At 45.7% G+C, this 14,182-nt stretch overlaps 1 protein-coding gene across 5 annotated transcripts in view; it reads left to right on the top strand.

The window, feature by feature from the left end:
- Positions 1-14,182, top strand: part of TNPO3 (transportin 3) — a 190,622-nt gene that overhangs the window by 62,093 nt on the left and 114,347 nt on the right. For all 5 annotated transcript variants that reach the window (XM_068119730.2, XM_068119715.2, XM_068119722.2 and 2 more), the window contains exons 9-10: positions 3,239-3,346; positions 6,753-6,844. In XM_068119730.2, coding sequence (XP_067975831.1) covers positions 3,239-3,346; positions 6,753-6,844 — 200 coding nt within the window. The remainder of the gene's footprint in view (positions 1-3,238; positions 3,347-6,752; positions 6,845-14,182) is intronic.

Genomic DNA, 14,182 nt, shown 5'->3' with positions numbered 1-14,182 from the left:
CAATCCCTTGTCATACAATGTGCTGTGGACAATCCCTTGTCGTGTAATAATTTGTCGTACAATCCCTTGTCGTACAATCCCTTGTCGTACAATCCCTTGTCGTACAATCCCTCGTCGTACATTAGAGGGCAATGCATGCTTACATGGCGCAGCGTATTGTGGAAACTGAGTATGTGTTTGCAATTTGCCTTTCTTGAATTTAACAGATTAAACCTGTTGCATTAGCCTGGTGTTGGCTTAGCTTAGTGGTTAGGGTGCCGGCTTGGGATCCTAGGATCCTGGTTTCGAATCCCGGTCGATCGCTGAATTAATGCCAGGGGAGTTTTTTTTTTGTATACAAGATCGAGGCTCGTGAAAGACCGAACATTAATCACACAGAAAGACAAACCGACACATAAAACATATAACATCGGGAGCGGTAGGCAAGATGGGGAGAGAGGGGGAAGGACACAAACACAACATTTGAGAGCAGGGACCGAGAGACATGGAGACATCGAGACATCGAGAGATCTGAGAGAGGGCGAGGGCTTTGGGGGGGGGGCATGGGAAGGGGGCGGTGGGAGAGGTATAAAACATATGGACACTGCCAGGACTTCCAGGAAAGAAGTTGGAATTTCAAACAAGGTGGATCTGGGGTGAATTAGCGGGGGTAGAAAAGATCAAGGTTTTGGATGGGGGAAGATAAGAGATGGTGGCGAACAGCTGTTTTAAAGACCTGGAGGGAGGGGTGGGATTGAAGTGAGTGAGGGAGTTTGTTCCAGAGGCGGGAGAAAAGAGGAATGAAAGAGTGAAGGTGAACAGAGAGCCGAGATTTCGGCAGTTTAACCATCAGAGGGTTGCTGGCAGATCTTGTGCGACCTGTAGGAATATTTGGGGGACAGAGCACAGAGAGAGCTGGGGGTGCAAGGCCGGAGAGGAGTCGGTAGAAGACAGAAAGACCACCTACCTGCCTGTGGTGAGTGAGTGAAAGGCCCTCAGAGATAGCTTCATCGCGGGAGATTCCAATAATTCTGAAAGCTTTGGTTTCAACAGCGTGAAGCCGAGCTAGGTGTGAGGCAGGAGCACCGGCCCATAGGGGAGAACAGTATTCCATTGAGCTGCGGATGAAAGCCTTGTATGTGGTGAGGAGCTCAGGTGTGCCGAGGAAGGACTTCGCATGACGGAGGATGCCCAGTCGGCGACTGGCTTTGGAGGCCACCTTGGAAATGTGGTTTTCCCAAGAAAGATCATGGCAGATAGTGAGACCCAAAAGCTTGAGCGACAGAACTTCTTGGAGAGGATTGTTGAGAAAGTAGATGGGAGGGATGTCCAGTCGATCTTTTCGGAGAGACATAGTAAGAGTGTGATATTTGTCAGGATTGAAAGACATGTTCCACTTGTTTGACCAGTCTGTGATTTTGTCCAAGTCTTCAGAGAGTGAGGAGGCTGCAGACTGCCGATCTGAGGGAAGAGGAATGGAGCGGCAGAGAGTGGAGTCATCAGCAAAGAGATAGAGAGGATTTTCAAGAGAGTCAGAGAGATCATTGATGAAGACCAGAAAAAGCATGGGGCCCAGAACACTGCCTTGGGGAACTCCAGCCTGAACAGGAAGAGGAGATGAGAGAAACCCATTCAGGGCCACACGTTGACGACGACGAGAGAGGAAGTCCGCCAGCCATGCGTGGAGATTTCCATGGATACCAAAGGAGGAGAGTTTGGTGAGCAGAGCGGGGTGCCAGACCGTGTCGAAGGCACGTGATATGTCGAGGGAGACAGCTCTAATTTCCTGTTTGGCATTGAGGACCTCCATCCATTGTTGAGACAGCAGAAGCAGCATGTCCAGAGTAGAGTGACCTGGTCTGAAACCAAATTGATGATCAGAGATCAAGCCATTGGAGAAGAGGAAAGATTTCATATCCGAAGCAATGATGGATTCCATGACTTTGCTGATAATTGGGAGAAGGCTGATTGGTCTGTAGTTGCTAGGATCTGTTTTTGCACCTTTTTTGTGCAAAGCGGTGATGTTGGCTGATTTCCAAGCAGATGGCAGTTGACCTTGAGCAAAAGAGAGGGTGAAGAGAACAGAGAGAGGGTGAGATAGAGCGGCAGAGCAGGATTTTAGGACCCGTGGGCTGATGCCGTCGGGTCCAGTTGCAGAATCAGAGTCGAGGGTTGACAGAAACTTTTCCACCTTGTCAGGAGGAAAGGACACGGAGTCCAGGAGCAGCAGGGTACGACTGGGTATGGTGGGTACAGAGAGGGATGGGTTTGGGACACAAGATTTAGAGGCAAACACAGAGTTGAGGCATTCAGCTTTTTCACGTGCGGAGTCAGCTGTGTAGCCGTTTGAGGTAAGGGAGGGGATGGAGGGGGAACAAACACCAGAAACGGATTTGACCAGACGCCACCAGGATTTGGAAGAGGGAGACAGATAAGAGAGTTCGGTCTTGAGAACGGAGAGATATTGTTTCCTGGCTCTCCTGAGGGTGGACACACACTTGTTTCAGGCTTTGTGAAAGTAAATGAGATTTCCTTCCGTTGGATTTGCTTTCCAGGAGACGAAGGCAAGTTGTTTCTGGGCAACAGCCTCACCACAAGATTCCGTGTACCATGGACGGGAGGAAGGGTATGACAACTGAAGACGAGATGGGATAAATCTGTGCATGAGAGAGAGCAATTTACTTTGGAAGAATTCCCAGGATGAGTTGATGTCAGAGGTGGTAGAGATGGGAGACCAGTCCAGATGATTGATGGCTGCTTGAAGACCGTGCCAGTTGGCCTGAGTGAAATGCCAGACTCGTCGACGCTGAGCAGGCTCCCTGAGGATGGTCAGAGAGATGTCCACTTTAACAAGGACATGATCAGATGATCCGACTGTGGTGTGGTCAACCTGGAGGTGGTGAGTTGACTCAGCCTGTCATCCTTCCGAGGTCGGCAAATTGAATACCAGCTTGCTGGTAATTCCCTGTGTGTCGCAAGAGGCAACTAACAGGGTTGGTGACAGGAAGGGCATCCGGCCACAAAACATTGCTTCAAAAAGGGGACCACTGTGCCCGAAAAAGGCCAACCTCTGCTTTGCGGGGAAAATGGCCTCTAAAGGTGGTTCAAACCTGTTGCATAATGTTTTTACAATCGTGCAAGTAAGCTCGTTATTTGATTAAAAGTTTTAATGTGTTCAAAATGTTCTACTTAAACAAACCATTTTGAGGCATACTGAATTTCTTTTAAAATTGTTTTCTTGGTTTTATCATAAATTCAGCAAGGCATTCCTGATGAAACGGATGACTTCGGAGAGTTTCGTATGCGTGTGTCGGACCTGGTGAAGGATGTTGTCTTTCTCGTGGGTTCAGCGGAGTGTTTTTGTGAGGTAAGCAGTGCTACATTCTCAAATTACCCCTGTTTGACTCCATGGTGTTTGTGAACTGCTTTTGATGAACTTTCCTATTTGGTATCTCTAAAAACCCAATGTACCAATGGCTGAAAGCTGCTGTGCTGCTATATGGTGAAATGGAATTGTAATTCCACTAAACCTCATGCTGATTCCACCCACAGTTTGAATCCTGAAGATGATGAGACATTTGATTGTTTCCTCCTGAAAGGAAGATTTGTCGTTGATGGTTGGAGAAACATTATGAAATGTTTTACTGCCAACAACTTTGCAGTCATGTTGATTGTAGTGTACTGTGATTGGATGTCATGCATGCAATCAGAAAGTGCCATACCTGTGGGACTATAAAAGTGTAGTCGGTGATATTGTAGTGTGGTGAACGCTATGGCTCCTGGGAAAGAAATATCACATGACAAGCTTATAGAAATCAAAGTCCGAGCTAGTGAAGGCTCTTCCCATTCCGTAGACTGCATCCCAATTTCATGTTTCAGCAGGGGCTGTATGAAAATATGGGAAACTGGTACTGTTGGCATTATAAATATCGAGGAAGAAATCCCAATCTCTCCAAAAAAAGATGGAATGTTAAGTACCTTAGGGTTTGTTCTCTATGATTCATGAGAATGCAGTGGATGACCTGCGTAAAAATATGGGTGTGAACAGTTCTTCAAGAACAGTAAGATGCACATTAACACAAAGTGTTCTTAGTCATTGTGTAGCTGCCCCAAACGGCAAACACTTTTGCTGAGGAGAGGTAAAGAGAAAAAAAAGGCTGAAATGGGCAGCAGCAATGAAACTGTGGTGTGGTCAACCTGGAGGTGGTGCTCTTTACAGATGAGGCCAAGTTTGACCAGTTTGATGACGATCAACTACATTTTGCTGGAAGGTGAAGCGGGAGCGGGATAAGTCAGTGTACAATGAAATGGAAAACCAAATACTCCATTGGAGTCATCAGAAGGAACCAGAAGATTTAAAGAGCAGAGATGGAGTCATCAGGAGGAACCTGAATAGGATTCAGGTTTCAGCTGCTACTCCACAACCCTCAAACCCATCCAGGCACAGCCAACTTTTTCATTTTGAACACAACATCTACAATGAAGTGTGTGTTTGTGTGTTTGTGTTTTTTTTCCTCTCAGCTAATTATCGGCAGGTACAAGCAGGTTCTGATCCATCATGTTATTCCCTCAGGAACATGTTTCATTGGTCGGGGATTTATTCTCTGACATGACAATGACCCCAAACACACAGCCATTGGGCTGAAAAAAAAATCGAGAATGTAAAGAGGTTGATGTAACACTCTAAGATGTCTTGACCTGCACAAGTGCTTCTATAAACATCAATGAGGATATATGGGATTACATGGATATTGAGAAATATCAAACCACTTCCAAGCACCTTGGATGAATTGTGGAAAATGCTGCAGAATATTTTGAACAACATTCCACAGCCACACATTGATAAGTAAAATGAAGAACTACTGGTGGTATTGCTTGTGAAGATGACTATCGATCTATGTCGTGTGAAGATGACTATCGCAGACAGACGGAACATTGCAAGGAATCAACAGAACGTTGATCGAGGAACAAACTTTTGCTTCAAAGGGTTCATTCCTGAAACGTCAGCTCTTGCTTCCTTCCCATGGCAGTTGGGACACCTAAAATAGTGTTCTGTCACTTCCATCCATTGGCGCACATTAATTAATAAGCTATATTGGAGCATGGAAACAAGGTATTTTGCCCTTTATATAAAGCAAAGGGCTCACATACCAAACAATAGTGCACTATACAACATATTCATTTTGCTGTTGTATAGGGTGTTCCAAAAAGACCGAGACAACTTTGTTAATATATTTTGTACCACAAATGATACAATGATGCCCTTTGTTTTATATGATACAGAAACTCATAAAGTTTTCTTTATTTCCAGGTCTGGTGGTTTAATGTAAAAGAAAATATCGACTCCACAGGAGAAAGGATGAAGCTCAGTGCGTTGAATGGTTCATCGAGACGAGATCCAACACGCAAGTTCAGCATAATTTCCGTACAAGGTATGGAAGGAATTCACCATTGCAGACTAGTATCAGAGAGTGGCACAAGAGGTTTAACGAGACGAAGTTGTCAGAAATAGAAAAGCACCAGTCGACGAAGCACAAGTGCAGTAGACATTGAACGAGTGAGTGAATCATTTCAAGAAAGTCCCAGAAAATCGATCTGACGCACATCCAGAGAAATGGGACTACCAACCACCACTGTACACAGGATTTTGCATAAAAGACTGAAGCTTTATGTCTATAAGGTACTGTTTCTCCAGGAACTCAAACGAAATGATGGAACCAAATGCAAAGCTTGCCTTATGCTCTGTCACATCGAGGATGATGCAAATTGTCTGAAAAAGGTCATGTTCATAGACGAAGCTTGCCTTCATGTATTGGGGAAGGTGAACCGACACAATGTGAGGATCTGGGGTTCTGAAAACCCTCACGTGGTCATTGAACACATGCATGACATTCCAAAGGTTAGTGTGTGGTGTGGTGGGTCTGTTTTTGTTTGCGGAGGATACAGTGACCTCAACAATTTACATGAATATGTTGGAAGGGATTCGCCTTCCCACAGATTGAAGATCTGCAACCCGATGTCATTTTTAAACAGGACGGTGCCCCCCCCCCCCTCATTGGGCCTTAGTCGATCGAGCCAATCACTGGATTGGCTAAGACGGACCAACCATCTGCCCCCACGATCACCAGACATAAACCCCCTTGACTTTTTTTTTTTTCCGTGGAGTCTTTCCGTGGAGTTTCCGTGGAGTTTCCGTGGAGTCTGTGGAGTCTTTATGGTCAAAGATGTCTACAACACCAAGTTGGCAAACCTGCAGGATCTTCATTCTCGGATCACAGCTGCATGTGCACTGGTGGACACAAACATGCTGAGCTGAACATGGCAATAACTCGTGTGTACCGCCTTGATGTCCTGCGTGCAACAAACGTAGCTCATGTTGAAGTGTATTGATGGTGTGCACAAAACTTTCTCCTGTGGAGTCACCATTTTTGTTTTACATTAAACCACCAGACCTGGCAATACAGAAAACTTTATGGGTTTCTGTATCATATAAACCAAAGGGTATTGTTGTGTCATTTGTGGTTCTAAATATATTGACAACCAAAATTTGCCAAGTCTTTTTGCCATTTGCTCATTATTTGTGCATATCGTGTTTGTTTTTCCAATACCATAAATATTACAGGTTCTTGCAATATGAATTTGAACATCTGTTACCATATCGTGTGGATCCTACTCCTTTGAAAGCCTTGGTATTTGCCTCAATCTCTAGTTTTAAGCTGATGCTTATACATGAATGTTGATGTAATCCACTCATCTCCTTCCTCCCCCCTTAGCTTTATGGCACATTAAAGGACAGCCAGCCACCCTGGGAAGTCACGGAAGCTGTTATCTTTATCATGGCTGCTATTGGAAAGGCTGTGAATCCGTAAGTTTAATTTTTTTATTCCTTCCTTTTGTCTGCAAAAAACTTGCTCTCTGTTAACATGGCCAAAAGCTTGTTACTCCCTCCAGGGAGTAATGCATTCGATCGTGTCCGTCCGTGTGTGTGTTCGTGTGTTTGTGAACAAGATATCTGGAAAAGTTCTGATCGGATTTGGATGAAAGTTTGTGGGATGATTGCCCTTGGGATAAAGAAGAATTGATTAGTTTTTGGTGAAGCTCAGGGTATTCTTTCGGATCCAGGAATTTTTTAAAGGATTTTTTTACCATTGGAAGATAGGGCTCAGCAGCGGCCACCCATGGCGGGAGTATGCCCTCTACTGAGTGGCGTTCTAGTTGTGCATTTATTACTCTTGGAATAAAAGATGTCACGACATATTAATCATAAATTAATTGCAATGACGTTTGACCAGACAAATCGATACAGGTGTATGGAATATAAACGCACAATCTCACGTACAAACGTACAAACGTACAAAGCCTAAATGTTTCGCCCTGGTGTTGGGCTAGCGGCTAGGGTGCCGGCTTAGGATCCTAGGATCCTGGGTTCGAATCCCGGTCGATCGCTGAATTAACGCCAGGGGGGTTGACTCAGCCTGTCATCCTTCCGAGGTCGGCTAATTGAGTACCAGCTCACTGGTAATTCCCTGTTTGTCGTTAAAGGCGGCAAAAAGGGTTGGCGTCAGGAAGGGCATCCGGCCGTAAAACATTGCTTCAAAAAGGGGACGAAAAACAACAACAACCACGGTTCCCGAAAAAGGCCAACCCCCGCTTTGCGGGGAAAAATGGCCTCTAAAGGTGGTTATATTATTTATTTTATATATAATCTCACAAATCCCCTTCACGTCCCTTAACGGTGCAAGTATCCCTTCCCTCCCCTCACCCACTCTGCATTTCCTACTATCCCAGATCATTTAAGCCCTACCCTTTCTATGTGCCCTCCTCTTTGTGCATCCCTCCTTAACTCATCCCCTCAAAGCTTAATGGAGCCTCTTTCTGCATCACTCCTCACCCTGCCCCCTCAAACTTCCCCTCCTCATCCTATCACCTCAAACCTCCCCCCTCACCCCATCCCCTCAAAGCCTCCCCTCATCCTGCCACTCAAAGCCTCCCCTCACCCTGCCCCTCAAAGCCACCCCCCCCTATCCTCTCCCCTCCTAATTCCTCCTCCCCTGACCCTAACTGTGTGGACCTCAAACATCTGAGGCCTCCACTCCAACCTGACATCTCTCAATGCAGTCCGCCGCTGATAAACCAAACATATGTTTAATAGAGTCCTTCCTCCCACAGTACATCCCTAACTCCTTCGTGTCTTTCCCCAGTGAGTTTGAGATACTCCGATTTGATAGGCCTGAACTCCACCCCACTGGCAGTGTTGCACTTTACATCAATAAATCAATTTCTCACTACCCTTGTACTGGTCTTCACCTCCCAACTTCTAGGAGTACCTTTAACTGCGACTTCCCCTCCAATCCCACCTCTTCATTAGCTGTGTTATCATCATCATCATCATCTGTTAGAACGAACTTGGGTATTCATGATGAGTTTCTTCCTATCATCACGATCTTTCATAAGAATTGGTAGTTGCTCACTTGTCAGAGTTGTATCCTCTCGAGCTGATAGATATAGTTGAGAACAGTGCAGCCACTAGACCTCTTGCCTTGCTTTAGCTCCTTTAGTAGTTGCGATGCGATTTCCTGCTTGCTTCTCCAGCGATAGCCGGCATGTCTTGGTCTTCATTTTTTTTAAAGTACGGGATACAAAGGGAAATCCGCCATCTAGCTCTTCATTTGTTTTATGTTCTCTCCAGCTTGTATTCAGTGCTGCCCTGAACAAACTTGTATAGCAGCTATCAAGTCACCTCTCAAGTGTCCTAGTTAGTTCATCTCTCGGCACCATACAAACGCATACTCTCCTGTTGCATAGAAGAATTTCACCTTAAGGTTTCTGTCAAGATTTGATTTCTATATATAATTCATCTTATTAAGCGCTGTTCAGGCCTTTGTCTTCAAAACCTTTACCCTGCACTCGTGAAGCGAAAAGCAGGGTTAGGCATCCGGTTGCTTGCGTAAGTGTGGCGTGCGTGTCTGCATTTTTAAAATTCATTTTCTTGGCAACCGTTGGTCCGATTGAGACGAAATTTTACCATCGGAGGCAGACCTGTATAATTTTTTATTTTATTCATAATTGACATCATTGGTCACATGGTATGGACCCATCTTGGAAAAACGTTACACCTCCATATCAACGAAACCACTCGATGGGGAAAAATTGAAACACGGCTCATTGTCAAGTACTCCACATGGGGAATAAGTGTTAACGATGACGCCATTGGTACCTTAATTATGACATCATAATTCGACAGGGACAACGCTTAGTCTGATCAGTTTGACATTTCCTGAGCATGATCTACGCAACAATTATATTAGAGAGTGTATATTTATGATGTCATTGCTCACGTGGTCTGGCAGTCATATTGGATCAAAGAAGGAAAAAAAAACCTTCAAAATCAGAAGAGTTGGCTCGCACCAAGTTGACTGCGCAAGCTAAGTATTCTATGAATACCATCTTGTTACTTTTGTCGATCCAGGATCCAGGACATTGAAAGTCAGCTTCCCTTTTTAAAGCTTCTCCACTAGTTGCTTTAAGTTATCCGTCTTGATTGAATAAAATATACTCTATCTTTGAAACAGTAATGAGCAATCCAACTGCTTTTGCCACCATTTCAACCCAGTTGAGTAGGATTTGAGCATCTCTTGGTGTGTTTGACATTAGAGTGTCTGAGATTGGAGTAATATCTTCTGAAAAAATCAAGATCGGTTACATTAACCCGAAGAAAATCTTCTGTTTCTTCATTCTGTTGGTGTGAAGCTCAAAGATTAATGTTCACTTACTGCTGTTCTCATAACATAGTCGGGGACAATGACAAATTAAAATGGTGCAGATGTGTCACCTTGGATAACTTCTTCGAAGATTAGGAAGAGTTTTGTGTTGTCATCGCGTGCAATTGCCTAAGCTTATTATGTCGTAAATCATCTCAGCTGTCTTTACCCTTTTATCTGGTATACCATACGCTTTGAAAATCAATAACGTCTTCCCATTAATGGAATTGAATGCTTTCCTAAAATCCACAAACGTTATCACTGCTAATACATTTTTCATTTTATTGCCTTCGATGAGCCTTCTCAATGAGAGAATATGAGAAAATGTTGATCTCCCTGGACAGAAACCATTTAGACTTTTTCCTCAGTTTTGGGTCCACATCTAATCTGATTCTATTCATGATCACCCCTTTATATATCCGAGCAGCCACTGGTGTTAAGCTGATCCCTCTAATTCTTGAGTAGACTCTGATCACTGTTTTTGGAATTCGAATAATGTCAATTTTTGACCGTATCGGTGGCTTATCACCTGCTAAACCCTTATTCAATGCCCGAAGTAGCTGACTGTCCAATGCTGCACTTTTCCAAACTTCAGCAGGGATGCTATCCAGTCCATTTGCTTTATTACTTCCGCCATAAAAGATGGACGGTTATGTTTTCACCCCCGTCTGTCTGTCTGTTTGCCTGTGAACAGGATATTTCAAAAAGTTGTGGACGGATGCAAATGAAATTTAGTGGAGAGGTAGGTGTATGACTAGGAATGAATGATTATATTTTGGTTCACGTCCGGATCCAGATCCAGCCTATCAGTGGGATACAAAATGTAAACTGTTCAGCCTGGCGGAGGTTTGCGCTCTACCGAGTGCCGTTCTCGTTTGATAAAGTTTCCGTCGTTTTCTCAATTCACTGAGTGTAAAATCACCAGTTTTCATTGGTGATATTTTTCCGACTATTGTTTGCAATTGTTGGTGACCGTGTATGATAAGTCTTCAAGGAAATTTGAGAAGTGTTCCTTCCACTTTCGCGTTCGTTCCTTATTGTTTTTACCCTTGAGTATTCCACCCTGAGCAGGCTTTCTACCTGTGATTTCATTAACTGTGGCCCATACTAGCCTGCTCTTTTGTTGCTCATCAGCGAGTGTCATAGATCTTTTCGAGTACATATTTTTCTTGAGCCTGAGTGTATGCCTGTTTTAAGTTATTATTTGCCTCTTCTTGTACTGTTATCAGGTGTTAACCTCATTTTTTGTTCTTCATGTAACAGCTTAAGAGTGGCTCTCTTCTCCTTGACCTACTCCAAGCCAAAAACTCGCTCATCCCCCCCACAGCCGCTGAGCCAAGCATGCGTTCACTCGTGGTAGCCGACCCAAGCACTCGATCAATTGCCTGTGGCCTCTGAGCCAAGCATGCTTTCATCCGCAGTCGCTGAGCTGAAGCTTCACCGCATGCTCCCCCTGGGTGCAAATCTACCGAGTAAATCTACAGACTCCTCTCCGGCCTCGCTCCTCCAGCTCTCTCTGTGCTCTGTCCCCCAAATATTCCTACAGGTCGCACAAGATCTGCCAGCAACCCTCTTATGGTTAAACTGCCAAAATCAAGACTCTCTGCTCACCTTCACTCCTTCATTCCTATTTTCTCCCACCTCTGGAACAAACTCCCTCACTCTCTTCAATCCCTCTCCTCCCTCCAGGTCTTTAAAACAGCTGTTCACCACCATCTTTTGTCTTCCCTCATCGAAAACCTTGATCTTTTCTACCCCCGTTAATTCACCCCAGATCCACATTTTTGAAATTCCGACTTCGTTCCTGGAAGTCCGAGCAGTGTCCATGTGTTTTATACCGTCCCCACCCCCCTTCCCATGCCTCCTCCCCCCAAGCCCTCCCCCTCCCACAGATCTCCCGATGTTCCTGCTCTCAAATGTTGTACTTGTATGCTTCCCTCTCTCTCCCAATCTTGTCTCCCGCTCCCTTTATCTTATGTTTTATGTGTCCGTTTTTTTTTTTGTGATTAATGTTAGCTCTTACACGAGCCTCGATCTTGTATACAAAAAAAAAAAAAACTATTTCCCGAAGGTGCTGAACACACAGTGAAGCATTTACACAACCAGGCAGAAAAGTGAATGTCTGTCAGTTACTTCCTGGAATGAACTTGGCAGGTTCTCTTTGCATGGTGTGCTGGATGGAGGACAGCATGAGCTGAAAGCTGATGATGTCTGTGTCAGGGATGCCTGTAGCACCTGGCTCCCCTCCCACCTGTTCAGACCCAGAGGACACAGGACGAGACAGTCTTACCCTACCTCTACCACAGACGCGTTCCATCCACCGCGCTGGGTCGCATCGGACAAATTCCCGCTATCACATGTGCTTAATGCAGGTGGTCAAAAAGTCTTGTGACTATGTGAAACACTCAACGCCTAAGACCTTTAAAATTAAATATTGGTCCCTACCCCATAACCTTTATGCACTGGGGTTAGCCAAGCCTGGCCCTCCTACGGCAGATTCTGCTTTTCCAGATGCATGCTTCAGCAACTGGGGCATGAACCATGGTGGAGATGCAGACCTCACTTGCTGAGAGTTTACCTTGGCTCATGGGTACTCGCCACATTCTCCCAACCCACAAGCCTTGCAATACAATTTTCCCTCCCAGTTGCCATACCATTTTACACTACTTGTGCCATACAGGACACGGACACGGGTGAGTGTGTCCCTGAATGCCAAGTCCTGCATTCCCTCATTAAAAACAAAACAAATAAATCACAAAACAGATGTTATTCACACATTTTCGTTGATGACACTTTTAATCCCCGACCATTCGGCCCACGTGCTGGCCATCGTGGCCACTCTTGCCTGTCACCCGTACCAATTCCCCAACTCACCTGCATTCTCCAAAAGCAAAGCAATGCATTTTTTTGTATACATTGTCAAGGTTCGTGGAAGAGCTGGTAAACTGAATTGATCAGGATGTAACAGACAAAAAAGAGAGCACTCCAAGGAGGGAAAATGGCAGAATGACACTCCATCCAAGGAGGGAAAATTGGAAGTCGGAGGTATTTGGGTGGGGTCAACGAGGGTAAAAAAAGATCATTGTTTTGGTTCGGCGATGATCTAAGATGGTCGTGAACAGCTGTCTTGAAGACCTGGAGGGAAGAATGGGATCGAAGAGGATGCGGAAGTTGATTCCACAGGTGAGTAAAGATGAGCAGTGATCCTGGATTTAGGTAGTTTCACCAGAATGGGGTTGATGGTGAACCGTGTGAGCCACACAGAAACCTTGGGAGAGGGAGAAGTTACGGGGGGGAGGGAAGACAAAGCATGGAAATAGCAGAAGGTGCAAGACCAGAAAGAGGTGGTAGAAGCCAGAGAACACCACTGATCTGTCTGCGATGACAAAGTGAAAAGCTCATAGACAGCTTCAGCAATGGATATTCCAATGATCTTAAAGGCCTTGGTTTCCACGGTGTCGAGTTGAGCAAGATGTGAGGCAGGGGAGGCAGCCCAGAATGAAGAGCAGTACTCCATCAAGCTGTGGATGAAGTTTTTGTAGGTGGATAGGAGTTCAGGTGAGCCAAGGAAGGACTTTGTATGACAGAGGATGCCAAGTTTTGGAGACCAGGCTTCCCCCAGCTGACTCCACCTGTGCAAATTCACCCATACATGAACCTTCCCTTTTTTGCATCACAAACCTTCCCAATAGTTCCCTGAACCCACTGTCGTTGGTTTCATTAAAATCTGTTAATCCGTTCTCAAGTTAAAATATGACAGACAGAGACGGCTCCTTTCATTATAATTATATTATTATAGTAGCAGAGTACTATTATATACTAGCTGGCGGGGAGTTGTCTGGCGGGGAGTGGAGGGGGGGGGGGGGGGGTGGGGGGGGGACTGAGGAGGGGAGTGCAGGAGGGCTTGTGGCTCAGGGGAGGGGAGGGTAGTGGTGTGGCAGGAGAACCACCGGAGCGGGGAGGGGCAGGGGAAAAACTGAGAAGGGGTGCAGGAGAACCATGGGGGTTGGGGGCGAGGGAGCTGGTGAAGCGGGAGTCAGGAGACCTGGGGTGGTGTGTAGTAGAGCAGTCTGCTGGGCAAGGGCAGGAGAGCTTGGAGGGATTGAGAGGGGGGGGGGGGGGGGGAGGCGGGCCGGGGGAGGAGCAGGAGAAGTGCCAGAGTGTTGGGGGGCATGGGGAAAACTGAGCGGGCAAGAGAACGGCGGGGAGTGGGGAGAGCTGGCGAGGTGGGGAGCAGGAGGGTTTGTTTAAAACGGCGAGTTGAGGTGATGCCGGTGGTTAAAAGGGTCTTCAGGATCTTTTGGGTCTTGAGGGTCTCCGAGGTCTTCAAGGGTCTCCGATGTCTTAAAGGGTCTCCGATGTCATAAAGGGTCTCCGATGTCATAAAGGGTCTCCGATGTCATAAAGGGTCTCCGATGTCATAAAGGGTCTCCGATGTCTTA

This window comes from Myxine glutinosa, chromosome 1 (assembly GCF_964187855.1).
Source record: "Myxine glutinosa chromosome 1, kmMyxGlut1.1, whole genome shotgun sequence".
In the NCBI taxonomy this organism is placed as follows: domain Eukaryota; kingdom Metazoa; phylum Chordata; class Myxini; order Myxiniformes; family Myxinidae; genus Myxine; species Myxine glutinosa.
This window is presented reverse-complemented; position numbering and strand designations above follow the sequence as displayed.